Here is a 13,647-nt window from a genome sequence, read left to right as displayed (position 1 = left end):
GACAATGAATCACCGCACCTTGAGGGGAATATACCTGCCGTTTCCCTAGAGAGGAGGCGATTAACAGCACACGTGCTGTCAGATGAGCTAGCAGCACCAGCGTTTATCACCCCAGAGCTCCTCTCCTGCAATGAAGGAAATCTTTGCTCCCTGCTTCTGGTGCAATCAGCTTTTATTTATGTAGCAGCAGTGGAAAACAGCTCTTAAAGGAAAACTGCACCTGTTTTGCTCTCTGGGGCAGGTTTTGCTCTAATTTATGCAGAGGCATTTCCCCACTGGAGTTTGCTAAATGCTGAGTTCTCTTGTGGAAGTGAGAACCCTAAAACACGAACAGGCAAGATATAGTGCACAGCTTTTAAAGATTCAGGTCTGGAGTCCCGCAGACCTGAATTAAACATGGAGGAAGAAGCCGAACTGTCTTTTTCGTGAACATTTTTATGTTCTCATCTTCCCCAGGCTCCTGGGGACCAGCTGCTGTGGAAAGTGCTAGCATCACACCTCGAAGAATTTGCAGTCCAAGTAAGAAGTCTTATTCCAAAGAAATTTCTGAGCCCAGGTCATGTAGTTATTTGGAGTAAGGAAAGAAGTAGGCATTGGTTCTATCTTCTGTGTTAAGCCCCAAGCTAAATTTCTGACAAGGGACCTTAGGTGGTCATTGAGATCGCTGTTCAAATCAGGACTTCAGAGTTAGGTGAGGTTGCTTGGCCTTGTCCAGCTGAATATCTCCAAGGGTGGAAATGCCCCCACCTCCCAGAGCTGAACCACCATGGAGAATTTTTTCCCTCCGACCACCTCGAATTTGCTTCGCTGCCACTCGTGCCTGTTGCCTCTTGGCCTTTTGCTGTGCACCTTTGAGAAGAGTCTGGTTCCATCTTCTCTATAACTGCCTTCTAGCTAGTGGAAGACTGCATTCTCCACACTGAACAGAGCAGCTTTCTCAGCCTCTCCTCTTACGTCATGTGCTCCAGGTTCAGTGTCCTCCTTACACTGGTGAGCCCAAAATTGGACACCATACAGCAGATGTGGTCGCACAAGTGCTGCTGGCTGCACTTCAGCTCATGCAGGCAGGATGCTATTGGCTTTCTCTGTTGCGAGGGTGCATGGCTGGCTTCTGTTCAGATTGCTGTCCACCGGGACACCTAAGTCCTTTTCATCAGAAATACATTCACAGGATGTAGGAATACACTTGGAGATGCTGCTGGGCAATGTGCCTCAGAGAAGGTGCTGCACACCATTCCCCTGGAAGTTGGACCTGCTTAGGCTATCTCACTGTGGCCTCCCAAAAATGAAATAACCTTCTCCCCACACAATTACAAGATACTTAACTTTGGGCTTTAGGATAACGGGATCCAGTTCCTACCTGTCCTGATTATACGGATAACCCTGACCTACCTCAGCCAGTCCAACCAAGTTGTGGTATGAGAGCCCAGTGTAAATACTAACAGGTGTTGGCCTAAAAATGTCTCCTTCTTACACTGCTGCAGAAAAAATGATACACAGCTCCGATAGCTTGTTTCGCGGTGAGTACTGCCAGCCTGTGCCTGAGCCCAGTATCATTTTTGCATTTCCTGGAGCTGTTGGGGGAAAGCAGATAATGAGAAAACGTAAGCGCTACAAACAAATCTTGCTTTTTCTGTAAGAACAACCGTGTCTGAAACCACAGTAAGCTACGGGAGACTAATTATCAGCCTATTTAGGCAGATAGCCACCGTTGTGGGTGGCTAATAGAAGAGGTATATATATATTTATATATGTATATATGCTATGTTAGCTGCATAAAACTACTATCACGGAGTCGTATTGTTTGGTTTTTGGCCTTGAACTTGAGTTCAACCTGGTTACGTTTATTAAAGGAGGGGCAAAAGCTGCTTTATAAAGGAACGCGGGATAATACTATCACGTCTGTCAGTCTGTTGGTTTTGGCTGGATAGTTCCATCGGAGGCGTTGCAGGTAAAACATCACTTTGCTGTTTCACTTAGTACAAGGTGAAGTAGGCAAAATACAAGTAAAAGTGCTGGAAAAGCACACTGGCTGCATTGAGAGGGTTTTGTCTTGGGGAGATGATAGAATAAATTAGAGTTCCCTATCCTTAATGTTACTTGGAGGGGGAGAAAAGATGAATTTGCTGTCCTAAAAAGAGCCTTGCAGTAAAACGATAAGTCATCAGAAGTAATTAGATCAAGTGGGAGTGGAGATTCTGGAGGAGGAGGACTCTATAACTCTATAGTTACTGTATGCTGCTGTTAAATGAGGCAAAAAATGGTAGCTGGAAGTGTCCTATGCTATGTATGAAAATGAGGGGAAAATTGTCTTAATCGATAGCCAGAAAGAAGTACTTCACAGATAATTTGGAGCAGAAGGTCATACTAGATGCCACTGGAAAAGTAATCTCTCATAGAGTTGCCAAGGTGCCTGGCTTTGGTTTTGATTTTCTGAGGTGCTCAAGGCTTTTGTGTACTGTATGTATACTGTTGTCCATCAGTGAGAGAGCGCGTTTAGGGCATCTGAGTTGTTTCCTGCTCTGTCTCTGCAGCACATTGTCACTGCGGGCAAGCTGCTGAAAAACAGCTCTGTCTCATTTGTTTGGTTTTTTTTGTTTTTTTCCTCTCGGACTACAGTAAAAGTTAACAAACTCAAGCCTTGTTCATGATAAGAGCATTCTGAAACTGACTCCCTGAAGTTCATACAGTGCTCAAAAAGTGTAAATGGCAGGGTCTTAGAGGGAAAGAGGGCTTGCATTACTGTAGCATGTATTGGATATTCTGGATGAAATTAAAGGTACAGTGATTTTTTTTTAAGTGTTTGAGAGGGAAGAGAGTAAGGAGGGCTGCCGCACTCCTGGAGTTCTCTGTAGTGTCTGAGGCAAGTTCAGCTGTTCTTCCTAAAGTACAGCTGACCCCACATGTAGTGGAAATGTTTTGAAAAAATTGGAGGAGTGGAAAAGAAGGTGGACAGCTGAACTATGAAATAGTCAGTGTTTCTAATTGTCTGATTTCCACTCTAGTACTCAGTGCAAAATAGCAGAAGATGCCGCTGAAGGAAATAATGTCTATACTCTGACATAAATCTTCACACAAAGTATGATTAGCTGCCAGTAGTATTTGCAATCACTGAGTACCTGACTTTGATAGCGGTTTGACATCTTGTGTGAATGAGTGCTGGAGGGAGATGAGGCACACCCTTCACCAGTGGGTTTTAAGCTGTCTATGTCTGCAGAAAATGGCAGATTCCTAGGCTAGTTTCTGTGGCGGTCACCAACCTTTCAGCTCCCATATCCTCAGATACTCAGCTTTCCTGTCCATCCCTTCCAGCTGTCACACCTGACTTCTTTTTCTTCTCCTCATGGCTTTTTCTTTGACCTACTTCCCTCTCTCACTCTTTGCCTTTTGACCCTCCCTCAGAGGTGGATAACATGAGGTCTGCTGGGAAGGAAGGGAGGGACTGAAAAACAAAAAGAGGAGGGAAACTTGGGCATGATTCATGTCTGTATTTCAGATAAGGAAATATCTTGGAGGAGCTCCCAGTGTTAAATAAATGTGCCTTTAACCCCTTCTGAATAATAATTTCCCTCTTTAGGAAAATGGACCCAGCATGTTTGTTTCTGATGGTGTTTCATAATTTGTCCGAACTAGCTTTTCTAAGTGTTTGAAATCCCTCCCTCTTCCCCCGTGTGCTGTGGCAGGGAGCAGCCCAAGGGCAGTACCTCTGAGACCCAATCCGTTATAACTTTGTCGCTGGAAGCACTCTTTCTGCCTCAGAGTTTGGTAACTATAAGATGCTCCTGAATCAGGCGATATTCTGCCTCATAAAGTGTTGTGACCTTTGCTGTTGCCGATGCATCCATCAGAGCAAAACAGAAGCGACTCATGGCCAGAGTTCAGGATGCTGCTCTGAAAGGAGAGGGGGGTGCGGACTGTGCCGGGTCCAGCACAGAGCGAGTGGGACGAACCTGGTGCGCACTGGTCTGTGGGCTCGGTGGCTACAGATAGACATAGAGCTTGTGCATCTGTGCACGTGCGCACCCAGACACAGCGCCTGAAATGCTGATGAAGTTATTCTTGAAGGGAAAAGTAGTTAAGTGTATTATTTTCTTCACTCTGGTTGCTAAATTATTCTGGATATGTTAAACAACGTAATTAAACACACACACACACATGCTAAAAACTCTTGTTCTCTGTCAGAAGAGAGGGAACGCGTGTCAGCCCCAGCCTTCAAGCTCTGTTAGTTTTAATTTGAGTTGTGGAATTAGTAATCAGTTTTGCTGGAACACTGTTGCAGGAAATAGATCTTAGCACGCATGGGGCCTGGGCACAGTTTCAAATGAGTATTTGTTAAGAAGAAGCCATTCCCTTGTCGTGTTATGGTACATTACATAAGATTTATTTCCACTGTATTAAAAAATGCAAGCCCAAAGGGAATGTTCTCTCTTCCTGTTGGCCGAGGGTGACTTCTGATTTTTTGTGGGGCTTTTAATTAAAATAGTAAGACACAAAACTCCTTGTTTTTCTAGGCTGTTGTTACAGGTCCTGAGAGGACAGTGCCAAAAGGCCAAGTGATTTCAAGCACCAGGAAAGGTGATGACTCTAAGCAAAAAGCGGGGCAGCTGTAGCACAGCTTCAGTGAGGCCAGCCGGTGCTTTTCACATGTGTGTGAAAGGTTCACAGCAAAAGTCGGAGGTGTAGCTCTTATTAGAATCATCTGCTCTCTTCATATAGCACCAGGAATATATCAGATGCACAGATATGTTTGCTTGGTAGTAAAGAACCTGTTCATCTGTTAAAAAAAATATGGCATCCGGTGGCTTGAAACTGAAACTGAGTAAGTTCAGGCTAGAAATTAGCACAGTGAAGGTAAGTAACTGTAGGAATGGCTTGCCCAAGGCATGCAGTGGATTTTCCACTTCTGGCTGATAAGATACAGCTTAAGTGGAAGCCAGGAGCTAGGTGCATGAATTGCTGGATCAAGTGCAGTGGCTTGTGTCATGCTGGAAGCCAGAGGAAGGATCACAATGATCCCTTTTGACCTTAAAAATCTGCTAATGGAGGACTTCACCAAGAGCTTCCCATTTTGTAAGGAAAGGGACAAGACTGCAATTAAAGGCCAGGACAGTTGGCTTTTTCTTTTTGAGAGGGATGTACCCAGAGGACTGTGTAATTTTGCATGGCCAAATGTGCTGGAGGAACTAGGAGGCAGGGCAGGCAGAACAAGCGCTGTTGGTACTTCTCTGAATTATGAAATCCACAGTAGTGTTTTTAGCTGAAGGATGATCCCTTGGAGAAGGAGCACATGTGTGTGTCTGTCTCTGTTGATCCATGCGGCTCTGGGAAGGACACAAGATGAGTGCATGTCAAAACCTGTATTTTGTACAGACAGAACAAACTGCTTTTTAAAAGCCCTGTCTCCACTGCCCCTTGAATGTGCAAGTCTTTTTTGCCTGCCCCTACGTGTGCCCTTTTCTCACTCTTGTCCCCAAAGCACTCCCACCCCAGTCCAATGCCCCTGTTTGAGATATGTTGCCTCCCTTTGGAAAGAAAGGAGATCTTTTATGGCAAGAGTCCTGCTGTGGTCTTTGGTGACTGTAAAGGGACAGAATCCACCACAGGAGATGTTATCGCTCAGATTTTTCCCCAACGATGCCAGTAGCTGTATTAGCAGGTCTGACCAGACCAGAGTTTTGCTTCGTGTGTGCGAAGTACTCGTTTTTCCTAAGCAAGTTGCCTTTTGCCTTTAAACAAATCAACACATCTAACAAAGGTGGGACCAAACATGCTCCAGACTGTAATTCCTACAGATAACAGACAAATCTCCCCAGTGTAGATTTGAATCTACAGTTCAGATCTCTTTAAACACTGGCCCCAGCATGAACTACTGAGTCCAAAAAGCCCAGACCCTGGAGCACACTCACATCTGCAAGCGGTGCATGTCGCATGCAGGTCTGGGTGTTGCAGCTTGGTCCCATCTCAGCACTGTAGCTCCTAGTGAGTCTGGTCCAGTGTCTGTGGATGCCGATAGGAGCCCACCCATGAATCTGTCCAGGGCCTTTGGAGCAGGTCTCGAGGAAAAGCAACAGCAGGCTGGTCTCTGGCTCATGCATTTCTCTCACAGGGACTGACTGGCAGGCGCTCACTTGTTGCCTGGGCAAATAGAATAAAGTGAATAACTCCAAAGATGCCCTAGGCACAAGTGCAGCCCATGGGCAGAAGAGTCATCAGTACATGTGGGCAGCCTACATGCTGGTATCGTCTTCCTTTCCTCCCTTGTGTCCGCAGCTCCTGCTCCATCCTGCATCCCATGCTCTCTTACATTGCATACGTCCCTCAACAGCAGCGTGGTGTCTCACTAACAGCTTTGTTCTCTCTGTCCTCGGGGAAGACTCAAAATTGAATTTGTAGCAGTGACAGCAGTGGTTTAAGATAAACCAGTTGGGATTTGACTGCCCCGTTTTCCCCAGGCATTTCCAGCTAATAAGGATTTTGTCACTGTGTCTGGCCTCAGCCTTGCATGCTGCCGCTGCAGAGCCTGCTCGGGGGGGGGGGGGGGGGGGGGTCCACTTTCCCCGTGTGCTCCCAGGGTGCTGCCGCAGAGCCAGTAATTAATGACAGTCCCTGTCTTTTCTCCTTTGCAGGAAAGGGGCACGATGCTCTCCCCCAACTCTTCTAGGAGGTTAGGGCAAGACTGGAAAACAACGGGGACAGCTGGAAGCCTCCAGAGCCTGAAGAAATTTAATAATCAGGACTTCAGCCGTTTGCGAGCCTCATGTCTGAGCCAAGGCCTGCTGTTTGAGGATGACACCTTCCCAGCTAATGTCAGCTCCATTGGTCCCAACCTGCTCTCAGAGGACAAGCTGTGGCTTATACAGTGGAAGAGGCCAACTGTGAGTTATGCCAGCTATGGTGTTTCAAAGCGCTGCCTCCGAAGGGGAGTGATGACTTGCAGGGTGTAAAAGCCATCGCCTCTGGGGATGGGGCCTGGATTAAAATAGGGAAGTGGAGCTCGGGCACCTGGAAGCATGATGCTGTGAGGAGGGATCCTCGCTGAGAGATGTGTGAAGGGAAGAAAATCTCTTTACAACACCTCCCTCCACGTGTACCATGCGGATTCCCCTTTGCAGGCCAGTGCAGAAGAGAGGGTGGTGCTGTAAAATGCCTCAGCAGGCAGTGAGGTTTACAAGCAGCCTACGAGAGAAGGCCGGTGTTCACTGCATGCCCTGATCTCCTGGGCAGGAGCTAACCAAACTCCAGACCTTTGCAGAGCCTATTTATTCCAAGTTTTTCTCCCCAAGTCCTGGGGATCATAAACTGCCCCTTCAAATCAATTCCCTGTCTCTCCTCTGTTCTGAAAATGAACACATTCCTCAGTTTAAGTTTGCCTGAAGTAAGCAGTGACCTAAATCAACTGTGCTGAGGTTTTTGTTCTTCCTTTTGGTAAACGTGTAGATTCTGACCTTCCACTACTGCAACTCATGTGGCTCTACCCACGGCTGGAGGTCTAGTGGGTTTGCATTAGCTGTGACTGATGCACTCTCTTCTATCAGATGTAGCCAGCCCGGTGGTCTGTCAACTCCTGAGTCTGTCAGTTCAGCTAAAGCTCCAGGGCCAAGGTCTGGCTACAGCTCCACTGAGTCATGGGGTCAAAATCCCCGGATAAGGCAGGAAGCTATGTTCGATCCTCCTCTAGCACTCTGACCTAGTCTTCTTTGCATTTCATTTCCCTCGTATCCATCTGAGTTCATCCCAAAGAGGTGTGAAATAGCCTCTGTTGCTGGGAGGCGGTCTCAGATGTTTGCCGCCTCCGGATTTGTCCCACAGAACTAGTGATACTAGGCATAGATCCAGCTTGCTGTGCACTCTGCTGCCGTGCCAATTGCAAGATTGTCCTTACAATCTGTTTTTGAGGGGTTTGCCTAGTTAGGCTAAAAGATACCTGTAATTTCCCTAGAGAAGACTGTTTCATACCAGAATATGTCTCCCAGAAAGCGAATGAAGTTACATCCTGCCTACAGAGTGTGACCAATTTAACCTGTGTCCCTATTTTTCCCATCCACCACCACTAGCTCCCTCTGACATTAAAAATTTGGCTAGAAATGTACCTGTGACAAAAATGGCAACTTGATCCTATTAATCTCTGAGCCTCTACCTTCTGAGTCATATAGAATCTAGTTACTCAAGTGGCAGATAGCAATTACAACTGCTGTCGTTGTTCCAGATCCAATATAGCAGTTGAGCAACATGCTGTTTCTATTTTACCTTGTACCTTGTCAAGAGAATTGCCAATTATGTTCAGAGTTTGGAGTCTTCATATGTGGTGGTGATGTATAAAGCAGAAAGAAAACAGCTTGATTTTCAGACAGGAGTACTCAGTGGTGACAGTTGGAAACAACTTGTTTTGACTTGTGAAGTGAGCCAATTTGATATGGGAGTCCCTGAAAGGGGAAACATATCAGGAGCACCAAGACAACATTTTAAATGCCACTCTGCCTAATTTCCCAATATAGTGCGGTTGTTGCAATTTCCCATTAGATGTGAACTGCTGCAGGCCATGTTTTCAACCCCAGGCCCTTGTTCTATGTCCATTGAAATGCACGTGCAGTTTGTAGCTGAGATTTTGCATGTGCTACTTCAGCCATTGCTAGAAGTGGTGCTGAAAGTACCAAATATGGCAGGAGCTCTGTAGGAAAACCAGTATGTGATCCTGCAATTAGAGAATATATCATAAGAGCTCTGCAATTAACTGGTCTTTTTGCTCACCCATAATTTTTAAAAATGGAAGAGAGGTACTATTTTACGCTAAACGAAAGTGTTTTCTATTGCTGGTCTTTTTTAAAGGTCGGTCAGAGGGAAATTCTACTTGAAAAGTTTTGTCAGATTTTAAAAAATGAGGTGTTCCTTTGAAAAATGTTCAGAACAAACTCTTTCTTTGTTTGTTGCTTTTCCTTCATGCAAGAAATGGAATGGAACAGAGGAAGTCACAAGGTTCGGTAGTGTTGAATCTCCATCTTTTATCAATGAATGTTTTAGCTATTTCACTCTGTTCTAATCATAATGCATAATATCATGCAGATGTAGAAAGAAACTGAATTAGCATGGGCCAGATAATGTGAATTGTGGTGGTGTTAACTTCTGAATGTTTGACCTGTAACGTTAGTTATGTTTCAAACCACATATGTTTGTGAGGAGAGAAGTTTGCGTTTGTACAGCGATGCATTTGCAACAGAGGTAGCCCTCCCAGCCCCACTGTGCTGGGTACAGTGCCCATTACATGCTTTGGTAAGGATAGTCCCTGATCTGTGGAGTTGCTGGTTTAAAAGGTAAAAATGGGCAAAGGGTGACGTTGCTGAAGGTGTTTCTTGGGGATACGTGGCTGTTGAGTGAAAGAGGCAAGAAGCAAAGCAGGGTCTCCCAGGGCACAGCCTGCTGCTCCTGCAGCTGCTCGGTATCTGGCTCTTGGAGAGCCTGGTGCTGCCTTGACACTGTAACCAGCATCAGGCCTGTTGCCTCAACTGTTGTAGCATCCCTCTAAAGGCGATCTCCACCTCAAAAAAACAATTTTTGCAGCACATTGTGCTAGCAGGTGCCTTCCTCCACATGCAGCCCTGCGGTTTGCAACAGGGGCCTTTATGCAGTGAGGCAGTGCTGGACAAGAGCTGGTGTATTTGTCTCATGCAGCCAGCGTCAGGGGAAGGGAAGACTAGGGTCTAAAAGAAGTCTCTCGGACAAAGGCTACAGAAAGAGACTGCTTAAATACGAACATGAGCAAAGGGCATGACTTGTGGCCCCAGCCAAGACTCAGGGAATTGTGCTACTGCAGTGAGCAGCTAAAAAGTGTTGGGCAAAATGATACGGTCTGAGACAATGCTCATTTGCTGGGAAAATTGATTAATTATTTGGTTCAGTGATTGTGCAAAAGGATTTGCTCACATTTTTTCCTTTCCTCCTCTGCCCCTTCCCAATGCAAATTTCACCTTCTTTCCAGAACAATGTGTCTATCATGGAGAAGGACAACTTTTATTCAGGAAAGAAATCAGGTGGCGCTTTGAAGTTAACCTAAAAATTTAGCTCTGACAGTGCAGGGGGGAAATCTATGGAAAAAAGAAAAGGGAAAAAGAAATGTGGATTGTCACATGAACATCTTTGAGCAAGTTAGAGGAAATGGGCAGTGATGACGAACGGTCTTGCTCTGCATTACCTGCAATTCTGTCGCTCTATGGGGCCATTTTCTGATATGAGGCAAAGCCACTTTCCAGCTGTTAATGGTGGCAGTTCACAGCTTTAATATTTTATAGTGACCACAAGGGTACAGAGGCCCTTTGATTCTGTTCAGTATTTCTCCTTGACAAAAATCAAGAGCAATTCACCTTATTGCGTGTGTGTGCAAGCAATCAGGGTAATTGAATGGAAGTAGCATTTCCAGGCTGCCATTGCTTCCGCCTTTGCCGACTCAGCTGATTGAATCTGACCTCAACTTCAGAGCTAATGTCTCCGGGCCGAGGAAGCTGCAGTGCGTCACCATTTGTTACATCTGCCTCTCTGCACAGGCTTTAGACTTAGCAAGGTTTATTTAGATAATATCTAGATGCTCTGCTGCTTTTGGAAAGGGCTCGTTGTGGGGGGAACGTGCACATCCCTGTCTGAGGGGGAAGTAGCCCTTGGGACCTCCTGTTGACTCCTGCACTTTCCCGTTTCTCAGGCTGCCCAGTCAGGTAGCAGGATTATACAGGGCTCTGTTGGGACGTGGGGGAATGGCTGGTAACACTGTGCCACTTTGGAAACTTTAGCTAGTACCAAATGGTCTGACTGGGGAGCGCGGTAAATTCTTGCTGAGCCTTAGCTGTGGTCCCTCCAAGCAGCAAGGCTGAACAGGTAATAATAATCTTGTGTGCTATGTAGCCCACCACCAGCTGCTTGTCTACATATGGGGTAAAATTAACAAATTAACACTGCCTCAGTGTCTGCTGTGTTGCCTGGAGGGTTCCTGATTATGGGGGAGCAGAGGAGAGCTGTGTGGAGGGACGTTGTCCAATACAAGGCAAAACTGGAAAATTTCAGGGCAGATGCTGTAGTCCACCAGGGCGTCTGACATGGGCAGTGCTGAAGGACCCTGGCTTCGGGACGCCCACTGCCGTGATGGCGATCCACACAGCCCTGGAAGATATCCCCACGTCGCACAGGCAGACGCTTCGGCAGAGCACATGATTCCTGCTCAGGGCACACTCTGGGTTCGTGTCGAGCTAGAGATTAGAAGCAGCAATTTCCAGTGCCTTGCTCTCCCTTTGCTTCCCTAAACCAAATTAACCTGGCAAAGAAACTGGTTAAGGGGAATAGTGAGAGACGAAAAAGACCACTCTGACTTGAAGCCAGACAAAGCTGAAGCATCGCTGCTGTCGACATCTCATTGCTAGTTATGCCTTTTATTGACCTCCCTGCTTACAATATAGGGGTATGCTTTGTGAGCACAATTCCCACTGCCAACACAAGCATAGATTTCAAGACTTCCAAAGAAGCAGTCTCTGACAGGCTCAAGGTAGCTCTGTATTTACCTTTTTTGATGCAATTTTCATTGTGTTTTAGCGCTGAACCACACTAAACAAAGGGGGTTGCCAGTGAAATATGAACTGGCTTTCTCTTCTTCTGGCATTTTTTTGGACAGTAGTTCCTTCTCCAGCAGAGCTTTGCTCTCATGCTTGTGGGCACCTCACACCTCCATTGCAAGAGAGAGCTAGAGCAGAAGAGCAGAGGAGGGTTTGTTTGCTTGTTTGTTTTTGGATGGAACTGAGGCATTTGCTGTTTTGAGAATAGGAGATTAGGAACCCAGCTAGTCTGCCACAAAGCAGGAAATTGAGTCCTGGTGGTGCAAGCAAACTGCTCCGGCTCAGCCTGTTTTTTTCCCTTCTAATGAAATGTCAAAGAAAAGCAGAATATGAGTAAAAAAATAAGATGATTAGGCAGAGCCAGGGGATAGATTCCCTCAAGGACTATTAAACACAAAAATGCAGAGAAAGCCTACAGCCCATGAAGTCCTTTAGCCACCAAGTGAGGGAAGGTGGGAGGAGGTATGTGGGAGAGGTGTTAGCTTCTGCTTGTTCTGTTCTTCCGCTCCTTCACCAAGCTGCCAGAGACAAGGTACGGGAATAGCTAGACCTTTGGTCTGATCCCATGTGGCTGCTCCTTTGTTCTGTCTTCCCTAGTTACTCCAAGAGGCCTATTTCTGTGTCAGTTATTCGGTGGCGGTTTCCTGTTGTCACTGGAGGTCTGACATCACTGGCGTGCCTGATGTTTTCTCAGCGTACTGCTAGACAATGCCTTCAGCCCTGGGAACTGCAGTATCACATTTTCTTCTTAATCCAGAGGAACACTATTAAAGGCACAGCAGTTACTCTGAATTAAGATTTGTCCCGCTGAGAACAGCAACCTTTTTGCTATTTTAATTGGTGTGGCATTGAACAGGTAGCTGTGTGGCTTGTGACAACAGGATGTGTTAGGAAGGTGGGGCTGGAGTACAAGGCAGTAAAACAAGCGCAGTCAAAGGGAAAGACGTGGAGCTATGGCAGGAGCTGATTGGAATAGAAGCAAGGCTGTGATTTCACTGTAGACCTGCATTGATCTAATAGGGCACTAGCTCTGCAAAGAGTCATCTTTCTGCTGCCTAACCCTTGCTGGCCTTGCGCCTGCACACAGGATTGTGCAATAGGCTGGATCAGTGAGGAAATCAGTGGGAAAGAAGCCAAGGGCAGACCACCCTATTGAGTAGCAGCCTGCAGTCAGACCAGTTTATGCTGTCCGTGAAATCTTATCCCAGGCCTCCAATTTTCCATAAAGACCTTCCGCCGAATCCTTTACATATATCTGCATGAGACCTACCTCTACACTACTCACCCCAAACTTCTTCTGAGTGTTTGCTGAGGACTTGCTTTTACTTAAAGAAGCCAAGCATTTATAAAAAGAAATGAGAGAGAGAAAAGCTCTCTCCTTCCACCTCTCAAATTAATCCTCCATCCTGACCTTCGGATAAGCAGTGCTTCCATGGTAAGACCATTCACTAGAGGATGGACTGATTTGTCTTGAACATTTTCTCTTTTATTTTGAAAATATAATGAAGTTTTCACTGGGCCAGGGAAAGCAAGTGATGATAGGTTAGTCCCGGGGGGATGAGTTAGGCAGAGCAGGGACTTATAACCCATATGATTGCCTTAATCACTGGCCTCTTAAATATTCTGAGAAAAGACTACCTGCCTCTTTGAGCTCCCTCTTTTTTTTCCTCCTCCAAATAAAATTGAAAAGTCTTGGGGAAAATTCCGTAAAGCCTCATTATAACAAAACAGAGCACTCTTTCTGGACAGACCTAGAACTAAATCTGTAGTTTCTGTATTTGTTATACAATTTGAGTGCTAGTGAATTGTGAGGCTTGAACATTTTGTCTGGGGGTAGCTATGTACTTTGCTGTGTTATGTAATAATAGATAATAGTTTCTGCTGTTTTATGGCTGCTGTACTCTTGCCTTTGAAGGAAGATGAGTTAGTTGGAGTCTTCCTTCCTTCCTTCCTTCCTTCCAGTTGAGAAGGCCCAGATTTCCAAAGCACTGTACGCACCACAGGTACGTCCCCACTAAGCTTTCAGAAACCCACTGCACTTACTTTGGGCTCAACATAG

General features: G+C 45.9%; 1 protein-coding gene across 4 annotated transcripts in view; it reads left to right on the top strand.

The window, feature by feature from the left end:
• The first annotated feature begins 1,907 nt into the window (after positions 1–1,907).
• Positions 1,908–13,647, top strand: part of LOC112980108 (calpain-13) — a 50,879-nt gene continuing 39,139 nt past the window's right edge. For all 4 annotated transcript variants that reach the window (XM_026094745.2, XM_026094746.2, XM_026094744.2 and 1 more), the window contains exons 1-2: positions 1,908–1,951; positions 6,627–6,875. In XM_026094745.2, the coding sequence (XP_025950530.1) occupies positions 6,639–6,875 (237 nt within the window). In that variant the 5' untranslated portion in view covers positions 1,908–1,951; positions 6,627–6,638. The remainder of the gene's footprint in view (positions 1,952–6,626; positions 6,876–13,647) is intronic.

This window comes from Dromaius novaehollandiae, chromosome 3 (assembly GCF_036370855.1).
Source record: "Dromaius novaehollandiae isolate bDroNov1 chromosome 3, bDroNov1.hap1, whole genome shotgun sequence".
Classification (NCBI taxonomy): domain Eukaryota; kingdom Metazoa; phylum Chordata; class Aves; order Casuariiformes; family Dromaiidae; genus Dromaius; species Dromaius novaehollandiae.
Note: the sequence above shows the minus strand (reverse complement) of the source record. Positions and strands in the feature narration are given on the sequence as shown.